General features: G+C 39.7%; 1 protein-coding gene across 2 annotated transcripts; it reads left to right on the top strand.

Moving 5' to 3' along the window:
* The first annotated feature begins 3,594 nt into the window (after positions 1-3,594).
* LOC149299909 (serine/threonine-protein kinase 24-like) lies at positions 3,595-22,037 on the top strand. Of its 2 annotated transcripts, XM_089485817.1 has the most exons (11): positions 3,595-3,636; positions 7,470-7,700; positions 14,980-15,036; positions 15,485-15,593; positions 15,678-15,835; positions 17,671-17,856; positions 18,383-18,525; positions 19,163-19,280; positions 19,933-20,001; positions 21,055-21,191; positions 22,001-22,037. In XM_089485817.1, the coding sequence occupies exons 1-11, from the start codon at positions 3,595-3,597 to the stop codon at positions 22,035-22,037; spliced, it is 1,287 nt and encodes a 428-aa protein (XP_089341943.1). The 2 variants fall into 2 exon arrangements, with proteins under 2 accessions (XP_089341943.1, XP_089341944.1); XM_089485818.1 differs by lacking the exon at positions 14,980-15,036.
* Positions 22,038-22,462: the final 425 nt, after the last annotated feature.

The following is a 22,462-nucleotide window of genomic DNA, read 5'->3' as shown; positions in this document are numbered from 1 at the left end:
TCATTCATTCACAGATTCATTCCCTCAATCACACACACTCATTCAAACACCCTCCCCACCCCCTTACCTGCACTGCAGCTCCACGATGCCGCTCACATACTTCAGCAGGGGGCGCGGCCTCCCTCTGCCTTCTCTGCTAAAGTACAGAGGAAGTAGGATGTCACGTGAACTCCGCTTCCTCTGTCCAGTCCAGAAGACCCTCCCACAAGTAAGTAGCAGGGCTTGAGGTGCGGCTCGCGTAAGATCGGTTGCCCTGGCTGCCGATCTTACGCGGGCCACACCTCGAGGTCTCGCGGGCCGCATTTGGCCCGCGGGCCGCATGTTGGGCGCCCCTGCCTTATTTAAAAAAAAAAAAAAACGGAAAAAAGATTTCGGGCGGCCCCTTGGCTTGGGCCCCCCTGCCGCCGGGGCCCGGTCGCAGTCGCGACCCCGGTAGTTACGCCACTGTTCCATAGTAAACACATTCAAACAAGGTCCTAAGGTATGTATGCATCTTCTGGAAAGTATATACCCACCACCTCCGATAAGTAAATATTTTCCTGGACCTCCGGTATACTATTACTATACTACTATATTTGCCTATTTACTATAGTAGTATAGTAATAGTATACCGGAGGTCCAGGAAAAATTTAACTTAAGGACAGGGATGGTTATATGGACGCAGAAGCATAGGTTTTTTTTTTTTTACAGGTGCAGTTAACAAGCAATATTGCCCTGCACTGCCTACAGGAGGTCTGAATCCTCTGCTATTAGGATATTACCTGCTAAACCTCATCACTGGTGTATTTGCAACCTCGCTCGATGTCCTTTACAGGCAATGTATATGGGAATATATTGTCATTGATACATATTGTAGTGTTGGTAGAAAAAACCAAATGAGGGAAGAAAGGGCCATAAAGATCAATGAGAAGGGGCGAGGGGAAAAATTGGATAACTCCTAACTACCTGTAATATCAACTGTTTCCTACCAAATACCATAAACTTCAAGTTATTGTTTATTTTTTAATTGATTTATTTTATTATTTTTAGTGATTTTCTTCTCTTAGATGCCAGCAATGATGTCTCCCAGAAGGGAATGCCTGAGCAATGCTGGCTTCTGTTGACATGGGGAAGTCCATGATGCTGGATGAGACGTTATATCCCAGTGCTCCACTTTTTGAAGACAAGCAATGTCAGGCAGAAGGAAGCTATGGAGGACTGTGCCAACAACCTGAAAGTCAAGCTCCAGACCCTGCCCCAATGGTTGTAACAGAAGCCGCTCTTGCCAGAAGAATTAGGGAGGGCAGGAAGTTTGGATGCATAGCTGTTTGTGTGCCAAGGAAAAAAAGACTACACAATCCTGAGATTACTGGTTTTAGACTAACCCCTGATTTAGAATTCTTTAACCACCAGAATAAAGAGGATGGAAAAGTGTTTGGCAAATACAGGTAACTGACCACACTGTGCTGTTTTTTCTTTTGTATTTTGTGTTGCAAAGTGCTACATATATGTCTGTTTGCTGAAATCCCATAACCGTCAACAATCCGTGTAGCCCTTCCCTGATTTGAGTCTGACTATTCTAGTTTCTTTGCTTTGCTTAAAGTCAACATTTTGAGAGAAGTGGTTGTTCAGATCCAGACTGGCCACCGGTGCCTCTCATGAACATTTAATGCCTTTAATGCAGCAGACCTTGTCCTTAATTGTAAGAAAGAATAAACACATGGTCTAAGATGGTAAGAGTTTAATCAGCCAATTTTAATCCCAAATCCTGACCTGCTGATATTACTTCAGAGCCTTGATCTGCCCGGTGTAACCCTCTTAGGGAAGAGTGCTAATTTTAACTATACCCAGTATGGTGTGATGACACGAGCTGTTTTTTTCTGGACACACATGGTACTGATGAGAAAATGTAAAGTTAAATAAAATGGGCCAATTGGTCTTATCTGCTGTCAGATTCTATATTTCTAAGTGCTGCCTTGCTCAATTTGGGATGTGTAACCGTGCAACTGATTCAGGCCTGGCGTACCAGTTATACATGTCAAGATTCACGTAGATGTATCAAAGGAGCAGATACTGCCACTGGTAAAACTACAGCACGACCACTTGTTCTTGTCTCCTCGTGCTGGTTCTAAACTATTTTGGAACTGGCATGGGGAGACAGAAACTTATCGGGGGTGACCCGAGGATACTCGCACAGTGTGAGAGGTGGTGAGAGGTTAGTGGGGGAAGGAGGGAATGTATGTATGTTTGTATGTATGTGAGCATGAATGTCTTTGTGTGTGTGAACAAGGGTGAGGTAATGGTGTATGTGAGCATGGATGTGTGTGAGTGGGGTGAGATGGAGTGTTAAAATGAATGTGTACGTGCGTGTTAGTATGTTTAAAGTGTGTGTAATTTGCATGTGTTTTTATATGTGTGCTAGAGTGTATGTTGGAAGTGGGGGATGGCTCAGACAAGCTGTTTCAGGGCAATGGTGGCACATAATCTGGAGGAACTAACAAGCTAAGACAAAGATGGCACAAACAAGCTGCTTGGGGGTAAGGATGGCACTGATAAGCTCCTTGGGGCAAAGGCACTCACAAACTCTTTGGGGCAAATGTGGCATTGTGGGCCTTGTTGCTTGATGAAGTTGGAGGGCCCCAGGGCCCTGTGGTTTCTGGGTACACCCCTGGATACCATTTAACTTTCTTTGGATATTTAGTTATACAGTACCACACACAACAAGTTGGAGGAACAGGGCTGAAGACATGGCCACCAGCTCCTGTCACAAGTTGGCCATGTGGGAACTGCAATGATCCCAACAGCCTGCAAAAGTGATGGGAAGCCACCCAGTACAGTGTCTGGAAATTGGGACTGTCCCACGAAAACTTGGACATCTGGGAGGTAAGTTAATGTAGAACCGACAGAAAACTACCAGCAGGACTTCATGTCCAAATATCTTCATACCCGGTATACCCCAATCGATTTCCCCAAGGCTCCCAAATACCCAGAGATGCCCTTGTCTATCTCCATGCACTTTACAGCACAGAGTCAACCTTAACAGATTCCTTTCCTTAAAAAACGTTGCTAATAAGATCACAGCAATAAGGGATATATAAGTATTATTTACATACATACATACATACATACATGTATGTATGTATGTATGTATGTATCTGGCAGGGTAAGTGTGACAGCAGCCCCTGCTCGCTGTGCAGGAGGAGCTGTGAGGGGAAGCGGCACTGGGGGAGGAGAGGAGGAGGATAGGAGGGTAGGAGGAGGAAAGGTGGGTGGTTATTGTGTTTTTTCTTCTTCTTGTTTCCTGGTCTAGTTTTCTTTAAACGAGGAAACAGCAGAGAAAGCGATTCTCACCTTGTTCCTGCTGGAGCGGCTTCTTACTTCTCCCTCCCCTGTTTTTAATAATTCCTCTGCAGCCGGAAATCATCATCATCATCATCCGAATAATAAAGCAAATCTCTTCCTGCTGCCAAACTCTCCCAGGGTTTGTGCCTCTGCCCCCTGCAATCTCTCCTCCTGGGCCCGGAGGGCTGTGCGCAGCCGGGGTGTGGAGGAGTGTCCTCGGCTCGCAGTGGATCTCTGAGCCGGGGCTGTGCTTCAAGAGCCGGGCACATCAGCATGACTCACTCCCCGGTGCAGACCGGCCTGCCTGGGATGCAGGTAAGATATGCCCCCCCCCGTCACCCCCCCAGCGGATAGATACAGCACCCTCCGGGGCAACAGCAACTCACTGGGCCTATTGATTCGCTATTGAGACACATTACACCCCCCTTTGTCGGCAGAGGGTATGTGGGGGCTCCATACATAGCAGGGTTAACTATTTCAGTGCATGGCTTTGGCAACTACACAGTTAATGGCATGTTTAACCCCCCATGTCACTTTATGTAATAATTGTCACACTAGTGATACACCCATTTGTTTTAAAGGACGGTGGGTTTACCCCCTCCTGTGTGTACAAGAATTTATTATTAGTTATTGATTTAGATAGCGCCATCATATTCCACAGAGCTGTACAGCAGAACTAGCAATTTATACTTAAAATAAAAATGTGGGATTTACAGAAACAGAGGGTGAGGGAGGGCCCCTGCGCAAAGAGCTTACAATCTATAATAAGTGTATGTATTGGTAAACAGTCCAACAATAAAGCGAGTGATCATAACAAACTTAATATAAAATATAGACAAATATATATCAAAATAATATGTATTAAAATTATACACCCCATATATACAGAAAAATAGTAATACGAGTCGTGTACTATAACATGGGATTTGGAACCTGTTTATGATGGGTAGTTTTCTTGAGTGTTAGAGTATTATAGCATGATGATTGTGATTCCACAGCTATTAAAAATAATTCTTTATAAAAAGGAATGCCTGTTGTTAATAACCCTATTCAAGGCGCACTTTGTATCTATTAGTTGTCTAGTATGTTGCGTGTCACTTTTCTGCTTCCAGACGTTCTCTACAAAAAGAAAGTTCTCGGCCGTGCCCATTTATTTAAACATTTTATCAGATATTTCTACAAGCTGCGGCCGCAGAGAGGAAATGGCAACTTGGTGAAAAGCCTTTTCTAGTGTAAACATCTGGACTTTAGGATTGCACAATTTGTAACTCTTTATTCTCCAGATTATATATATATATATATATATATATATATATATATATATAGTGTGTGTGTGTTTAATAGTAGGAGGGTAGGCTAGCACATTTCAGTGGTCTGTTAATAAATAGCTTGTCAGTAGCGTTAACCCCTAGCCTCCTGGTAGGGCATGCGTTGTTCTTGGTGGAGTGATAAGACATGCCGTGGGGAGTGGCTTCCTGTGGATATGGCCACATGGTACAGAAATGGCTTTTTACCACACAGGAGGAAGTGTTTTACTGGTCTACTAAGCCTGTAGTAACGAGTTTGACAGGTCATTAACTTAATAACAGGTACTTGCTACGCAGACGATCGGGATGCACTGAAAATGCATAGTTGTGAGTCACTGAAACGGTCACGCCATTCTTTATGGACTTCAGATTTTGGACACAATTGTCTTTTGAAAATTGACTAGTAAAACCTCAAAGTGGATCCGTCTTCCCTTCTTTTATTACTTTAGCCTGCGTTTTATGCACCGTAGGAGCATCAGTTGAACAAGCAGTCAAAGGTGTTCCAAATTTTAACTACTATAGAATTTGACAGCAGATGAAAACTACTCGGTCTTTCTAGTCTGCCCATTTTTATTCAGTCCTTGGTCTTCAGAATAACCATATATACCCTGCGTTTTGATAATATTTTCTGTTTTGGTGTCTAGGTTTGTTGCATTATCATGGGTTGAGGGGGCTTGGTTTGGAATCCTACTCTAGATGATCTTTTAGTGCCCGGGGCACTTTGAGGATTAATAGCGCTGTTTACGTGATCGCATTGCCGTGTTTATGTATAGAAACAAAAGGTGAGGCCAAGAACCTACATCATACGTTCCTGGCCCTGAACAGGTTAAGCCCGAGCTTTGACCTTGTGATCGCATTCCTGGCAGATCACTTGGAAACCGAGTACTTTTCTGTTGGTTTATCTTTGAAAAGCTTTCTTGACGCTGTTCTTGTGTTTGTATCAGTTCTTGTATTCATGTACAACTTGAAGGTTGAACAGTTCATTGTCTTTGAAGTTTTATTGTTAACTTGCCTTTCAGCAATGAAATAATTATATTTTGGGATGGTTTGTTTTGTCACAAGCATACAACATGTCTCTTTGTTTTTCATTATAAAAATGTGATTAGCTACGTACTTAAAGCTATCCCCTGCTATAAAGGGGAGATAATGGATTCCTCTTGGTAGGTGGCTTCAAAAAGCGTCTCTTTCATCAAGACCTACCAGTGAGGTCCCATCATTGCTTAGCTGAACTGGCCTTTGCCATTCATAAAAACTATTTGTTGGATCTGTACACTGTTGGCTCTACCATAGGTCTTCCATTGGGCTTGACCCTTTTTAATGCATAACTGTACCTGGGAACTGAAATTGCAACTTCAGTAAATACATCAACTAGGATTTATTCTATTCCTGGTCATGTTTAATTATATTATGGTTACTTTACCATTTATGTAGAAGGTGGTCCTGTATAAAGCCTATTTAAATTGGTACTAATTAAACTGTGCTTTCCTTGCAGAGAGGTTACCGGGATTGTCCCTTTTATGATGCAAAGTGAATTTAGGGAGTTGAAAGCAGAACTCTCCTCTCCCTCTTTAGTGAATATTCATATTGGGAATGTTTAAAGAGAATGACACCTAAATAACTTTTGGCCTGGATGTATAGTATGGAGATGAGCGAGCCTTCAAGGGACATGTCACTGCGCTGGACATTACTGAGCTAGACACAATTGTTCACAAAGGGTCAGTCTGACCAGTCCTTTGTGAACACTTTTGGACAAGCACGGGGAGGCAGGAACATAGGGGGGGGGTCACATAACATTACGTGACCCCCCTCGGAGAAAGTGAGGCTGCTTGCGCTGTGTGAGTAGCCGGAGAGAAAGCCTTCTGGGGTATTGTGCCCTGTGCCGTCACACACCCCTAAAGCCGGCCCTGACTACACAAACACACCCTAACACCTTGACGGCCTTCGTTTCTTGAGATAAAAGGTTATTGGAACAGAATTGGATAGACCAGGAATTTTGTCAGTGCGAAACTACTTTACTATATACAGCACTGTACTTATGCTCAGTAAAAAATCTTTAATAATGGTCAAGTCATAATTCTCAAAAATAATTATCCCTCTTCTCCTCGTATAATATTAGAATGGACAGTTATAAACCCAAGGTAGGCTTGTAAATTGTGCTTACACATTATATTAGTGCGTAATTATTTTCAGTACCAACGTTCTCTATTATAAATGAAGCTAATAACGACTGTGATAAAATGTTTGAAATATGTGAAGTGCAAGAACTACCAATAAAATGTGTAATGTTTAATATAATGATATAGTATGTGTGTGACTCACGCGCTTGAGGGAATAGGACTTCCTGTTAAGGAGTTCACGCCACACATCTGTTTGCATTCCTCGTAACGTAAATTAAATGATGTGATGTGAACTACTTAACGTTAACAACATAATAATCCTGAGATATTTACAGAGCTTCATTACAAAGGATTTGACGGCGGAGAAGAACCATTCGGCCCATCCGATCTGCCCAATTTTCCTGATGTAAAGACCTTAATCGGTCCTTGATCTTGTCTTAGAGTCGTGATTGGCAAATGCCTCTCCCATACGTGTTTAAATTCCCCTGCGGTATTACAGTAGACGTAAGACGGTAAGGGTTGAGAATATGACGTTAAGTCAACCTACGGAACTTCTTGTAATTGCATTGGTTGCCAGACCACTTTTTCAGACACTTCATCAGAATAATACGCTACAAGTAACCCCCCATAAGTAAAAAACAAATAAAAACGATGTTGTTTTTGGTCTTACAAAGGATTTTTAATTACTTTTTACTTTTTTTTGTTTTGTTTTGTTTTTTTGTAGAGTTTAAAAGCAGACCCTGAGGAACTGTTCCAAAAACTGGAGAAAATTGGTAAAGGATCATTTGGAGAAGTGTTCAAAGGAATTGACAACAGGACTCAGAAAGTAGTGGCTATAAAAATTATAGACTTGGAAGAAGCAGAAGATGAAATTGAAGACATTCAACAGGAAATCACTGTTTTGAGCCAGTGTGATAGTCCATATGTAACAAAGTATTATGGTTCTTATCTTAAGGTGAGTAAAACCCTTGTAATAGATGTTAATGTAAAGGTAGCGTTACTTAAAATTTTCACGTTTACGGCATGCAAATTGGTTGCAGACGCTTTTCTTTAATTAAAAAGAGTAACTACTCCCACATTTCCCCCTGTAGACAACAGGAAGCATACCTTAGTATGCTTCTTGCTCATGCTCGGTGGCAACTGTGATCAATAAGACTAGCGGCAGTAAGCACATATGTGTCTTAAATGGGAGTGCTACCGAGTAGGGCTGCAACTAACGATCATTTTCATAATCAGAATCTTTTTCCATTAATCTGATAAATGAAAAATTTACTTTTTTTTTTTTTTATTATTTAAAATAATTTATTAAACAAACAGGATGTTAAAAACAAACAGCAGAATAAAAAAAAATTAGAATAAAGCATTTCTTAGTTTTATTTCCCATCCTGCCCCCCAGTTATGCACATCTGAGCCCAGGGTTGCCACACTGCCTCCCAGATATGCCACTTCGCCCTCCCCAGATATGCCTTTACCCCCAGATATGCCACTCTACCCCCAAATATGCCTTATACCCCTTATATGCCACTCTGTCCCCCAGATATGCCACTCTACCCCCAAATATGCCTTATACCCCTTATATGCCACTCTGTCCCCCAGATATGCTCCTCTGTCCCCCTGATATGACTTATAACCCCCTATATGCCCCTCTGCCCTCCTGATATGCCTTATACCTGCGGGTCCTAGTGTTATCATCAAACCTCTGTTTGAGGTTGGATTATAAAAGAAAGTGTATTTTTCAGAGCATGATTTTATCCAAATACCTGGTGTAATTCTTATGGGTGTCTTCATGGGTGGCCATTTTTCAATCGGCAGTCTACATGCTGCATTGTCTGATTTTTAAATAGCCGATTAATCCATACCTAAACTATTCCCCCACAGAGATTCGCATGATGAGCTCTCCCTGGGTAGTTCAACCTGTTATTGGGGGCTGGGGTAGGTTGGAAGGTAAGAAATAAACATGTCTGGGAGCAAGAGTTTACATAGGCAGGTAGACAGAGCAGGAGAAGACAGCAGTCCTATAGGAAAGCAATTATAATCAATTTGTAGGGAATTCTTAGCAGAAATCTATTTTTTTTTCTATATTCTAGTATAAGACACTTGACTATGAACATGTGCAAAGTACAAATAAAAATATGATGATATTCATCGATAAAATGATGAGAACTGGAGCTTATCCAAGAGGTTAGTGGTAAAAGATAGCAATTTCTGTTGAATAAAAAAAGTAAACAGATAAAAATAGTCCTGGTAGGGTCGTCTGCTTGCTAAAAAGGTATATTAAGAATAATGTTATGTTAAACAACTTGCACAGCAGACCACAAGATATTAACTGATGTATTTATTACTAATTGTAAGGCTTCAAACCACTCAAAACCCAGAAGATTTTCAGTTGCTTTAAAGGGCAGGGTGAAAACAAGAAAGATATAGTCCCCTGCGATGGGGTTGGGTGACGCTCTGGCTGCTGGATTCCAATGGAAGCAGACACTGAGGGCTTCCTTAGAGATCTCAAAGTTTTCTGTAGGACCTCAACAGGGTGACAGAGCTTTGGATGGTGGAATTCAATGAGAGCAGCTTTAGTCCCAACCTCATCCTCATATATAAGCCTCAATTATTCCCTTAGTCCTGAGTACAATCTATTTATGTCCCCAAGATCCTTCTTTAACTCATTTATTCCAACCACTTTTTCATTCACCACCTCCTGCAGTGAGCATGCTACCTTGTGCAATCCTGTCAACTAATTCTCTTTTCAGAGAAGCAGGATGTTGACTCTGTTTACTTCACTTTTTAGCTCTTCTGCATCAACTTCAAAAAAAGAAAAACAATTTTGGGAATATATCTTGGCTGCTGCTTTGGCTCTGTGGGCATGTTAGTCTTGCAGTGAAACCATTGACCTATGCACTCCTGTTCTATTCCTGGTCAGAGTGTTCTTTTTGTGTTTATTGTATTAAAAGATATACATAGATCCTTGACTTAAAAAGTAAGTTTGATCATATAGTAAATTGATCATATAAAAAATTAAGTTTGAATATATAAAATCATTCACATGAGGATGGATTGCAGTTTGTAGAATCCAGTGTATATAGACAAAATCCCCATAACATACAACTATACATGCACGTATTCAGTTACATAGGCGACGGGATGTATTAGGAATGGATAGTCTGGAATCTTACCCATTGGTGAATAAAAAGGAAAAAGAAAAGAAAACTAAGACTAGTTGACATCACATGCACATAAGTACCTTGGTCCTTGATAAACCTTGATTAAGTCCCCTTAAATATATTTGCCTTGCATCTAGACAGCCAGTACCAAGTGTACCTTTTAGCTTCCCTTTTTGCCATTTTTACCATATGTTGGTTTAATCAAGATTCTCCTTTTCTTTCTTTGATGAGCCTGCACAAGTGAGACATCCTTTTTTTCTGGACATGGTTTTCTTTGTAACCATAGAAACACACAAATAATTATGAGTGCACATATGTAAAAAGAACTTAAAAAACATACAAAAATAAAAGCATTTGCTTTTATAATTTCTTCCACACAGTAGTTGACTTACAGTGTTTAGGAGTAGTTAAGGTTCTTTTCTTCTTTATTACTTGTAGTACTCGGGAAAATAGGATATCAAGGCACTTTGTAATTGTTTTATGGATGCCAGTGATATCAAATATATATATATTTTTTTTAAAATGCTTCCTTTGGATCTCCCCTGTGCCGTGATCAGCAAGCTGGGTTCTGTATCTTATCATTGCTGTAATTTATTTTGAAGATATTAGTTTACATGTGAACTGGCATATTAAATATTACTCCTGAAAGTATCTTTCCTCATCCAAGCCTTTACATAGAAAGAATAGGTGAAAAGAACTATATGACATAGAATAATCATGCTATTCATTTGAACACGCAGTCAGGAGATCCCATGACATGCGTAAGTTGAGTGATATAAATGAGTGCGTCTGTATATGATATATGCACGGCTTGATAAATTTGGTTTGCATCTAGGAGTTATCCCAAAAATTTAAGACATTTTACATTTGTCCCTCCAACCAATCATGGTTTCATTTTCTGTAGTTGAGTATCTCCCTTCTCCTTTCTAAGGTGACGTTCCTCCATCATATGTTCACTTAATATTATACATATATATCATAATTTAGAAAAATGCTAAATATAGCTATGTCTATACCAAGCATCTTTGATTTTCTTTGGACCAGAGAAATACAAAATTAAAAACACAACAAATTATAAGATCCTAACAAGTTAATTTATTATGAACTACAAGGGTTCAAACCACCTAACATTTAGAAGTGGTTGAGTTGTTTTATGGAGGACGTTGAAATCAAGCAAGAGCTCGTCCCATGTGATGAGGAGGGCGAAGCTTGGGCCTCTGGACTCCAATTGGAGATGACATCCCAAATACAGGAGGACCGGTGGCTTCCACAGACTCTGCAGGGAAACTAAAGGTTTTCTGCAGGAATTCACCAGGGCGACGGAGCTTCGGCCGCTGATATCCCGTGGGAGCTGGTCTTTCAAGTATCGCAGGACCGATGGTTCTCTCCATGACGGCTTTGGTTTCTGCTTGCTCCTCATACAGAAGCCTTAGTTGTTCTTCCAGCCCCGAGTATGAGTTTGTCATGTCTCTAAAATTCTTCTCTAAAGCTTGTAACTCGGCTTTTTTCTCATTCACCTCCTCATATAGTGAGCATGCCGCTTTGAACCATCCGGTCAGCTCCCTCTCTTTTGAGAGAAGGCGGGCATACACTCTGTCCGCTTCATTCCTCAGCTCTTCTGGATCCTCTTCAACTAGTTCAAAAAATAATTTCTGGACTATATCTCGGCTGCTGCCAACCACGGTTCGGCACTGAGGACAAGTTTGTCTTGCAGCCGCGTAAAACCATTGCTGCACGCACTCCTGATGGAAAAGGTGTCCGCAGCGAAGGGCTGTCACATTGCAGGTGTTATTAAAAGTGACGCGACAAATACTGCACAGTGCCCGAATGGACATGGCTGCAATTCACTCCTCTCGATACTGTCACCTCTACACTACAAGGAAGATGTCTACACGCATCTCTCTGATCCCTACCCTGAGGGTTCTAATGCTTGTGATGTCAAATAGCAACTGCTGTGTTTACCGTGACGGTGATGTAAACACTGCTCCTAAGACTCAATAGCATATTTTCAGCTTGTATTGTTATTTATGTATTTATTGTTATCTGTCTATAAAATAAAAAAAAAACACTGAAATTGTCAGGCTTGTTGTAATGCAAGTAATATTCAGAATATGTAATCACTAATAGATGGAGCCATGATGATAACAGCACCACTTCTATGTGATATCAGAACAGGATTTAGACATTATCCAGCTAACATGGGAACATTAATGCATATGATAAACGGAGTAGTCCCCTTAAATATATTTGTTGTCCCGCTTGCTCATGCCTCTCTAGAACATTAAACCGCCCCTTTAATATACCCATCCAATTTGTTGTCAACAAGAAAGTCCTCAGCTGCACCACCTTTTTTCATAGTTTAGGAAGGATATCGGCTATAAATAAAATGTGTTGAATATACTAGACACAGCTATGTATGGATATTACTGGCTTACATGAAATACATTTTTAAAAGAATTGCAATAGAGAACGGCGCGGAAGATTATATAACAAATAATATAGTACATGATTAAAATGTCATTTAAATGCAGTATTTAGCTTAAATGATTGGAACGGTAAGGGTCACGAGCTCATGAGTCCAAGCAGTTAGAAGAATCTACATGTTTGGGAACAATGACTATATCTGAACTTTATGATGAGTTTAAGTGGAAGGATAATATTGCATGTTAATAAAATATATTGGTGGTGCTTTATACTGGGGTGGCTAAGAGAAGAATTGATTGACAATCAACTATCCGGAAGCAAAGGTAGCGACGCATCATATTGCCAGGAGCCTCTAGCTAAAACCCAGGAGCCAAGAAGCCATGGCTGCTATGATTTCACTGCTGACTTTCTAACGTTACCCTGTCTTCCCTCGTATGGAAAAAACAATCCTGTCTGGATCTAAATTATCTATATATTTTGTAGCGTTGAAAATACTAAAAGAAGAATACATTTAAATGATAAACGCTTGATTACTCTCATAAAGCCTTTTTATGCATTGGGTGTTCCTCACAGAAGAAGTGGTAGAGACAGTGAATGAATTGAAACATGCATTGGATAAGCATATGGATTCTCTGAATTTAAGATGAGACTTGGGCTGATTAAGGTCTGAATCTTTACATCATGAAAAAAATGGGCAGACTAGATGGGTTGAAAGGTTGTATCTATCTTTCTGCATGCTTCATATAAAATTTAGCTTAGTTTATAACACTTTTGTTCTCGTGCAAAACAAAAGCAAGCGCTGATACACATTGATTCCATAGAAGCTGAAACATCATCTTAAAAGGTGATAAAGGTAAAACTCCAAACAATAGATTAAAATGAGCTGCTGAAGAATATTAGAGAGTGTACTTTGTTTTGTTCAAGTGGAACAGCACCTTCCTAGCATGTGCAGTGGTGTCTTATCAGGTGCCTACTGGCAAAGATGGTTTTATGTTCATGGTCATGTTCTGATTAACAAATTGAAAGTAACCCTCGCTGACACCAATACGCAATCGTCAGAGAGGCAGCAATGATTAATTTCAATTAAATATGTGCCTACAGCTTTGGGCTCTTTCTCTCCTGTGTATTTCCGCTTCCGTAAATACCGAAAAAAAATAATAAAAAAAATAAAAAAATGCTCCCGCTTTACAGTTTAAAGAAGACAACACACACCAAGAGCGAAAATAAGCGGCATTAAATATTTAAGCACTTCTGCTTTTAACAACGCTCTATATTACAGCGGATTTTGCATTCATCAAAATCTGGTGTGGGGACGGGAGCCGTGCTTGACCATGACAGCCGTTTCTAGCCCTTGTGTTGACAGCTGAATTTGTCTACTTGATCTGTACACTTGCTGGGTGTGTAGATGGTAATGCCCCGGAGATAAACCGTTCATTTTAGGGGGACATATACTGGCACCGTGTGTGTGATGGGTTCTTCAGTAGATGATCTCTGTGTGTGTGTGTGTGATGGGTTCTTCAGTAGATGATCTCTGTGTGTGTGTGTGTGATGGGTTCTTCAGTAGATGATCTCTGTGTGTGTGATGGGTTCTTCAGTAGATGATCTCTGTGTGTGTGTGTGATGGGTTCTTCAGTAGATGATCTCTGTGTGTGTGTGTGATGGGTTCTTCAGTAGATGATCTCTGTGTGTGTGATGGGTTCTTCAGTAGATGATCTCTGTGTGTGTGATGGGTTCTTCTGTAGATTATCTCTGTGTGTATGTGATGGGTTCTGTAGATTATCTCTGTGTGTATGTGATGGGTTCTGTAGATTATCTCTGTGTGTATGTGATGAGTTCTTCAGTAGATTATCTCTGTGTGTGATGGGTTCTTCAGTAGATTATCTCTGTGTGTGATGGGTTCTTCAGTAGATTATCTCTGTGTGTGTGTGTGATGGGTTCTTCAGTAGATGATCTCTGTGTGTGTGATGGGTTCTTCTGTAGATTATCTCTGTGTGTGATGGGTTCTGTAGATTATCTCTGTGTGTGATGGGTTCTTCAGTAGATGATCTCTGTGTGTGTGATGGGTTCTTCTGTAGATTATCTTTGTGTGTATGTGATGGTTTCTTCTGTAGATTATCTCCGTGTGTGTGTGATGGGTTCTTCAGTAGATGATCTCCGTGTGTATGTGATGGGTTCTTCAGTAGATTATCTCCGTGTGTGTGTGATGGGTTCTTCTGTAGATGATCTCTGTGTGTATGTGATGGGTTCTTCTGTAGATTATCTGTGTGTGTGTGTGATGGGTTCTTCAGTAGATTATCTCTGTGTGTGTGATGGGTTCTTCAGTAGATGATCTCTGTGTGTGTGATGGGTTCTTCTGTAGATTATCTCCGTGTGTGTGTGATGGGTTCTTCTGTAGATGATCTCCGTGTGTGTGTGTGTGATGGGTTCTTCTGTAGATGATCTGAGCAGTTAGAAGTGATTGGCGTAGAGGAACATCGGATTTGTAACGGGGACAGACAAAGATTAATCTAGCTGCAGTGTTGGGAAGACCAGTTAGCAGGGAGTTGCAATAATCCAGGCAGGATATCGCAAGGGAGTGACGTACTGTAGTTCTACAGTGTTTTTACCATAAAATTCTGTTCCTTTTAATTTCATATTCATTCTGTTTGCTAGGACACAAAATTATGGATTATAATGGAATATCTTGGAGGGGGCTCTGCTCTGGACCTGGTATGTACAACCATTCATTCTATGACATCCGCCATTTTATTATTTTTTTTAATTTTTTTAATGCAATATTTCTCTCTGTCTAGATAAATAATTACTCAGTTGCTCTGCTTAAAATAATACGGTGTACAAAAATAAATCTGGAATCAACCAAAATGTTTGTTTTTATTTTAATTCAAATCATTTGCATATTTTGTGACTAAATGGCTCTCATTTACCTACTATACACCTACCTCCTGATGCATATATATATATATATATATATCTGTATATATATATGTCTGTATGAAATGTTTTGCCTTTTGTTTTGTTGCTGCACATTGAGTACTTTTTGTATGATTTATGGTGTGTATATGGGGCCTTGTGAGGTGTTAAAATACCATATGCGTCCTTTATATAATAATGTAACAGTATATCGTATCTTTGTTAAAGAACATTTGTTAACTTTTAGTTGGAGCTCGGCCACTTAGATGAAACGCAGATTGCAACAATCTTAAGAGAGATATTGAAGGGACTCGATTACTTGCATTCAGAAAAGAAAATCCACCGAGATATTAAAGGTAGGCGGACCTGTCATTCCAATTCCATCATGTTATCATCACGGTATATGTGGATGAATAAGAAAGACTTCTGATTTATTTCAGCTGCCAATGTCTTGCTGTCTGAACAAGGAGAAGTGAAACTAGCTGATTTTGGTGTAGCAGGCCAGCTCACGGACACTCAAATTAAGAGAAACACATTTGTGGGTACACCGTTCTGGATGGCACCAGAGGTCATAAAGCAGTCTGCATACGATTCTAAGGTAAGGGGACAAGGCCACGCTTTCTAAATGGTTTTTTTTCCTCCTTGGGTAAAGACCTTGTATAACACACAAGGAGCGTTGACTGGCCGATGCATTAAGAAGTAGTGTTTCTGAAGGTGTACCTAGAGCTGTGTTGTTAGCTATGGAAAGAAAATAAGCAGATGTAGTAGAAATCATACATTTTATTGGCTTTCAGAACTGGATTGCTCATATATTTGTTACAGTTGTATGCACACAGTCGCCGAACTTGCCTTACTGACTTGTGGCTCCTCTAAGTAGTTGTAATTTTTTTCCCAGTGCCCCCCAGAAGATTTGTTTCCGAACCTCCACAAATGTATTCGCTAACATATCTGTCTTGGAAGACACCGCTTTTTTTAAGCCAATAGCAACGTTCCTTTGTAATGGTTATTAAAATAACCATTCTGTTCGTTTCTTCTCTTCTGTAAAATCTAAACTTGTATCTTCTTTTCTTTATTACCTTCCCAGATGCCATCAATGTGCTATTTTAATAAAATTTGTTAGCACCAGAAAATGGTGGCTTCCAAAATGTGATATCTGAAGATGTTGCCAAAATTAAACATAAGCTTCTATTTAAAATGATGGGAATGCATAGTATTTTTACTTTAACCATTAGAGGTGTCATGTAGTCCTATTACTGATTATAAATATCTGATTAAAGGGATTGCATTTTACATGATTACAAATAGACTTAACATTCATGGGAGAATATAATTTTCATTTTTACCATGAACTAAACCATACGGTATATGTATGTAAAGAGATTGTGATTTTGGTTGGTTACATTGCACATAGCGGTACATCATTCTACAATTTTTCTCCCCCAAATGTTGAAACAGCCACTTGTTATTGTCCTAAATGTCCATCCCCCTTGTTCTGTTTGGTAGAGGTGGAGATTTCCATTCTCCTAGCGCAGTTCTATATGCGTGTATCGCATAGTATATGTGTTTCGTTGGTAATAAATGTAATGCAGTTCTGTTACAGGCTGGGTCCTCTGGTTGTACAGCGTGCCAGTGGGTATTGTTGTCTAGAACTCTATAAGGATATTGTTGCACTCATACGTGTGACTTTTTTTTTGTTATTTGTGTTAAATCTTGGTTTTGCTCGCATTCGTGTTCTGTTCCAGAAGACATAGATCTTAAACATGTTCAGGTACTTTATATATTGGCGTTTATCCTATATGGTAATGTATACACTTATGGCTTTCATATATTGTAACACTTTCATTTTGTTAGTCTTGATCTATTTGTTTTTTTATTTTATTTTATTTGATGGGCGTATGGAAACTTCTTTCATAGTTTGCTAGGGAGTGCCTCTTTCCCTCTAATGTGTCTGAAAAATATTTTTGTAAGATACAGGATATGACAAACAACACTTCCTTTGTTTTGATCAGGTTATAATTCTGGTTCTGTTGATATAATTGACTGTTATTATTAAGACCTTATTAAACTGTTTTTTTCTGTAATCTAAAACAAATATTATGAATAGAATAGAAGCCTTTAAAGGAGGCTTAGGTCCCGACGTCAAATGACACCGCAACTAAAGTGTAACTTTTGCCATTTTTATATTACTAGTATGGCATTAAAAACCAGTATTTAAAAATATTATAATCTCTGTTTTAATACTGCCTTGTGATTAAGAATAGAATGACTCCTAATCACTCATAGTGTAACATATACGCACATACATACGCTGAAGCAGGGAACGTGAGACTTGTGCATAGTCTTCCAAGGGGAAGTGCAGGACTTCGTGTGTAGTGCGGTGAGGTAAGGTCTTTGTTCTCATGTGTCTCTTTGGAATTCTTTCTCTCTTTGCAGGCAGACATTTGGTCCTTGGGCATAACAGCCATTGAACTTGCTAAAGGAGAACCACCGCATTCAGAACTGCATCCTATGAAAGTATTGTTCCTTATTCCCAAAAACAACCCTCCCACGCTTGAAGGGAACTACAGCAAAAGCCTGAAGGAGTTTGTGGAAGCGTGTTTAAACAAAGAGCCCAGCTTTGTAAGTATGTCTTGTCATAATCAAGATCTTTTGCAACTGTCGTGAATGTCACTGGCTCGGGGCAGTTGGGCTATTCCTTTTACCTCCCTTTTACCTCCACTATTGTTATACTTGGCATGTGGACTATATAGTGTCTGCCAGGGAAGGGGTTCTCCTCCTCATCTGAATTTTCTGAGCTTCTGTACTCGTGTTTTGCTTCTTGTGCTACTATATTATTGGTCTACTTGCTGAGCTTGTCCCAAAGAATGTAAGCCCTTCTCTAAAATTTTTACAGCACATAAGAACAATTTGGGCCGCCTAGCCTGTCATAAATCCTGATCTAAAAACCTCAAACCCTGTTTGGTCCATGGTATTGTTTGATATTCATGACAGCCTTATGCACACCTATATATATATATATAAGACCTCCAATTAGATAGTCCATGTTACCCTTCCCATAGTGTCGTCTTCTAGCGTTGGGCATGTGTTTGATCGTTTTCATCTTCTCTTTTCATCAACCTGCATTGTTTTGTGTCTTCTCTTCTAGAGGCCTACAGCTAAGGAACTGCTGAAACACAAATTTATTGTCAGAAATGCCAAGAAAACATCTTACTTAACAGAGCTCATTGACAGATACAAGCGCATGAAAATAGAACAGGGTCATGGTGGCTCCAGTTCCGACCCTGAGGAGTAAGTATTGCATATAGCATTGTATGGGTACAACTTGGAGTGTTCCCAGGTCTGTTCAGCGTCTCTGGAGGCTCTTCAGGGACAGTGTCGTACTTCTCTGGGAAGGGGAGCAGTATGTGGCCCGGCCCATGTCCTCCTTACTCCCTGCTCAGTTAATTTCCACTAAAGTGTGTCCTACAATAGATGGAGAGCTTTTGGTTACCCTACCTTGGGAGGTTTTGAGCTACACTATGTGTATGAATCTAGTGTATTGTGAAGCTAGAGAATTAGCTATAACAGAAACACAAATAACACTTTTTTTTTTTAACACTACATCATGGTTACTGCTAGGAGAGGGCTGGTACGGTTTGTCTGACCATGGATTGAGTGAAGTTTGTGTAGCTCCAAAGGGGTCTTGAGAATCCCCACAATGATACCTAGATTTTACCTAGAAGTAAATATTGTATATGTAAATATCTGTGTTTGTACTAAAAAATGGCTGACATGAGCAGTTTAATTGTTCTCTACTCTGTCACATTCCTTTAGTTTCAAACATACAAGGATGTATTGGTTTTTATTCTTTTTCCATTTGCTTAGTATGCAAAATATCCTTATTGCTTTCTTTTCTTTATTTTTTGTTTCCTTGTACAAAATAAAGAGATGATTATAGTCAAGATACAAGTGACAAAGATGATTGGATATTTACGAAAAAAGAGGTAGACCTTAAGAAGTTGATGAATGGAGAAGGTCAATTTGAAGCATTAGACCAAAATCAAGTAAGAATATTTTGCTGTATGAAATAATGCCAACTTACCCTAAATTAACATTTTAATGTCTGACTTGCATTTTTTGTTATTTTAAAATTTGTTGCATTTCACTAACCAAGGATACTGTAAGTTCCAAACCGTACAGGGCATTTTGTCATATGACCACTAAGGGACAAAACAAAAGATTTTGTCACTTTTCCACCAAAACAGGCATTCCAGTTTGCCTTTATGGTGCTTTTTATTCATTTTGTGCTTTATATTTCAGTCTACAATGTGCTGTGCAGGCTTTTACCTTCTTCCACATGCTTTATTATTATTTATTGTTTCATATAGCACTGTACAATGGCTAAACAGGACATGACAAGTAGTATTTAACATAATTATACGGAGGGCCGTGCTCAAACAAGCTTACTGTATTTCCAATAAATATTCTGTTCACGTTCTCTTTTCATAAGCATATGTTAGTAAAAATGAGACATTTTCTTTCTTTAATGATTTAGCTGAGAAATGTTTCTGCCTCCTATAACATTCTTGCTGTCTAAGGGTATGTGCTATTACATCCTTAAACATACCTGGTTATTTCTTTAGTGACCATTTCTTTGATAAGGTTTGTAATGTAAAGTGTGTGGTATGTTGAAATATAAATTTCTTTATATTGAAGGTTAAAGATATCCCAAAGCGACCTTTGTCCCAGTGTTTGTCTACAATAATGTCTCCCTTATTTGCAGAGGTATGTAACGTTCTTCCTTTATCACATTCTTTGGATCCATTTGATACTTAGATTGTTTTATTGGATATCCTTTATTTTGTGTATCTGTTAATAATTTCTTATAGCCGTATTCGCCCAAGAGAAAGTGGAGTCTTTAGTCAAAGCTACATTCAGGGCTGGCCCGACAATGGAGCTGAGTGGGGCAGCCGCTCCAGGCGGCACTTTTGAAGTCCTTTTTTTTTCTTTCTTTCTTTCTAAAGCGAAAGAGAGAGAAAGGGGCGCCGAGTGGTTTTCGCTTACCAAGCTGTCAGTACCCGCTCGGCTCCCCTCTCTCTCTCCTCTGCGGCGAGTCTTCCTGTTCAGTCTAGTGCCGGCTTGTAATGCTGAGTGCCGGAAGATTGCCGGCACCGAGACTGAACAGGGAGATTCGCCGCAGGACTGCTGAAAGGTAAGTACAAGGGGGGGGGAGGAAGGGTAGATAATATGGGGGGGGTAGATAATGGGGGGGGCGGCAGGGACGGAGGGAGAGGAAGGGTAAAAAAGGGGGGGGTGCGGCATTTTAAAATTCGCCCCAGGCGGTATTTTGCCTTGGGCCGGCCCTGGCTACATTGGTCTAAAGACACCATTCCAGTTATATCTACTCTTCTTATCACGGCTAAAAAGGAATGTGTAGGAAAAGTTTGTCAAGCTAACCGTGATAAGATTAGCAAGCTATTAAAAGGTACCAGTAAATGTAGGGTTTTCATTTTAAATATATTTTTTTAAGATACAGTCCCTTCTTCAGCCATATTGCATCTGTGGTAAATGCAGCTTTCTGACTTTGCTAGTTGGGCTCAATGGTTCCTATCTGCCTTTAGATCCTGGGGATACTAACTTTTCAGAGTGATTTTAATATGTCCTGTTGGCTATCTTTGTGTATTTTGTGCCACAGTATGGCTAGCTTTTGGTAAGGACCCATTTAAAGCTGGCTTTACCAAATCCGGGCCACATAGTCTGTGCAATTTTGTTCATTGTAAAGACTGACATGTAAGATTTTGTTTTTGCCATTTTTATTTATTTATTTATTTATTTTAGTTGAAAGAGAAGAGCCGGGCTTGTGGGGGCAACGTAGGGTCAATAGAGCAACTGAGAGAGGCAATTTACTTAGCTGAAGAAGCCTGTCCAGGTATCTCGGACTCCATGGTGTCTCGGCTTTTATTGAGGCTTCAAAGGTAATCAAAAATCATTAAGAAAACCCTTGGAGGAAAAACCACTGGTGGTGCTGTGCTAATATTTTGTTTTTTAAATGTTTGGTTGCTCCTTAAGGGTCAACAGCTGGGCAGCAGTGCCAGGTATATGATGTTCTCCCTGAAATGTGCAACAACCCGGCTGTTGATGTACACCAAAGCCTTATAACGTTTATAATGATTTATGTTCTGAAACTCTATACATTGGGGCACTCGTAAAATAAATAAATAAAATAAAAGTGCAACCTTCAACATTTTCATCGACACAGAACAAGTAATTAGTAAGAATTATTTGGTGTCTTTTTACGTAGGGCAGTTGTCTTTTACCCTAAATGAAGTCTTGAGGTGAAGTCTCAAGTGCCATTCGCCACAAATTGAGCGTTACCTATACTAGAATAGATAATAATGATATAATTTTGCATTGTATGTGGACCAGTTAGGGTATACATAATGAAAAAATAAAAAAGCCCAACATTGACTGGCTATGATAAGCTAAATGAAAAACCTCCATAAAAAAGTACCCTTTAACACTGACAACTAGGGCTGTCTACCGAGCCAGATGCTTCTGGAACGTTTCCATTTTTTGAAGCTGAATAACATGTATCCTATTATAGACATTATACTATTTGGCTTATTATTTTGTAGTCTCAGAGCTGTTAAGCCATAGAGCCCCCTGTAATAAGGGCAGAGTTGGCCAAAGAAAAAAACATTTTGAGTCCCTTGCTATTTTATATTGTCACATAGGAACACATTGAGCACTGGTCCTTTAATATTGTTTCTCATTCCTATTCCAGGTTTTCAGTCAATGGAGCAGACTCTTCCTCACACTGAAGATTATTTTTGTTGATAAAACTGATGGACCTTTTCATTGTTCTCCTTATCAGATGTTCCTCTGTTCACGGAGAGTCACGGGATGGGGACATACAAGACGTATTAGTGACTCTTAGATTGGGTGTCTCCTTCACCTTATTAAAGCTATAGTTTTTAAGTTTTTATTTTGTTTTTCTAATCATAGGACAGATCTGAAAAACAAAAACAAAAAAAAATGTATATTATGTACTGTGATGAGGCAGATGAAGATATTGTGAAACCTCAGGTATTTTGCTTTAAGCATTCAGCTTCACTGCGAGATGTAATAAAAACTGTTGGATATCTGTACAGGAATGTGTATATATATATATAGTATCATTTTTACAGAAATCTGGAGTAATTTGAGCATGTCTAATGCACCCCTGAGAAAGTAAGTCCACCTGTAG

This window comes from Sceloporus occidentalis, unplaced genomic scaffold (genome assembly GCF_023333645.1).
Source record: "Sceloporus occidentalis isolate IW3139 unplaced genomic scaffold, rSceOcc1.0.p SCAF_27, whole genome shotgun sequence".
Taxonomy (NCBI): Eukaryota; Metazoa; Chordata; class Lepidosauria; order Squamata; family Phrynosomatidae; genus Sceloporus; species Sceloporus occidentalis.
This window is presented reverse-complemented; position numbering and strand designations above follow the sequence as displayed.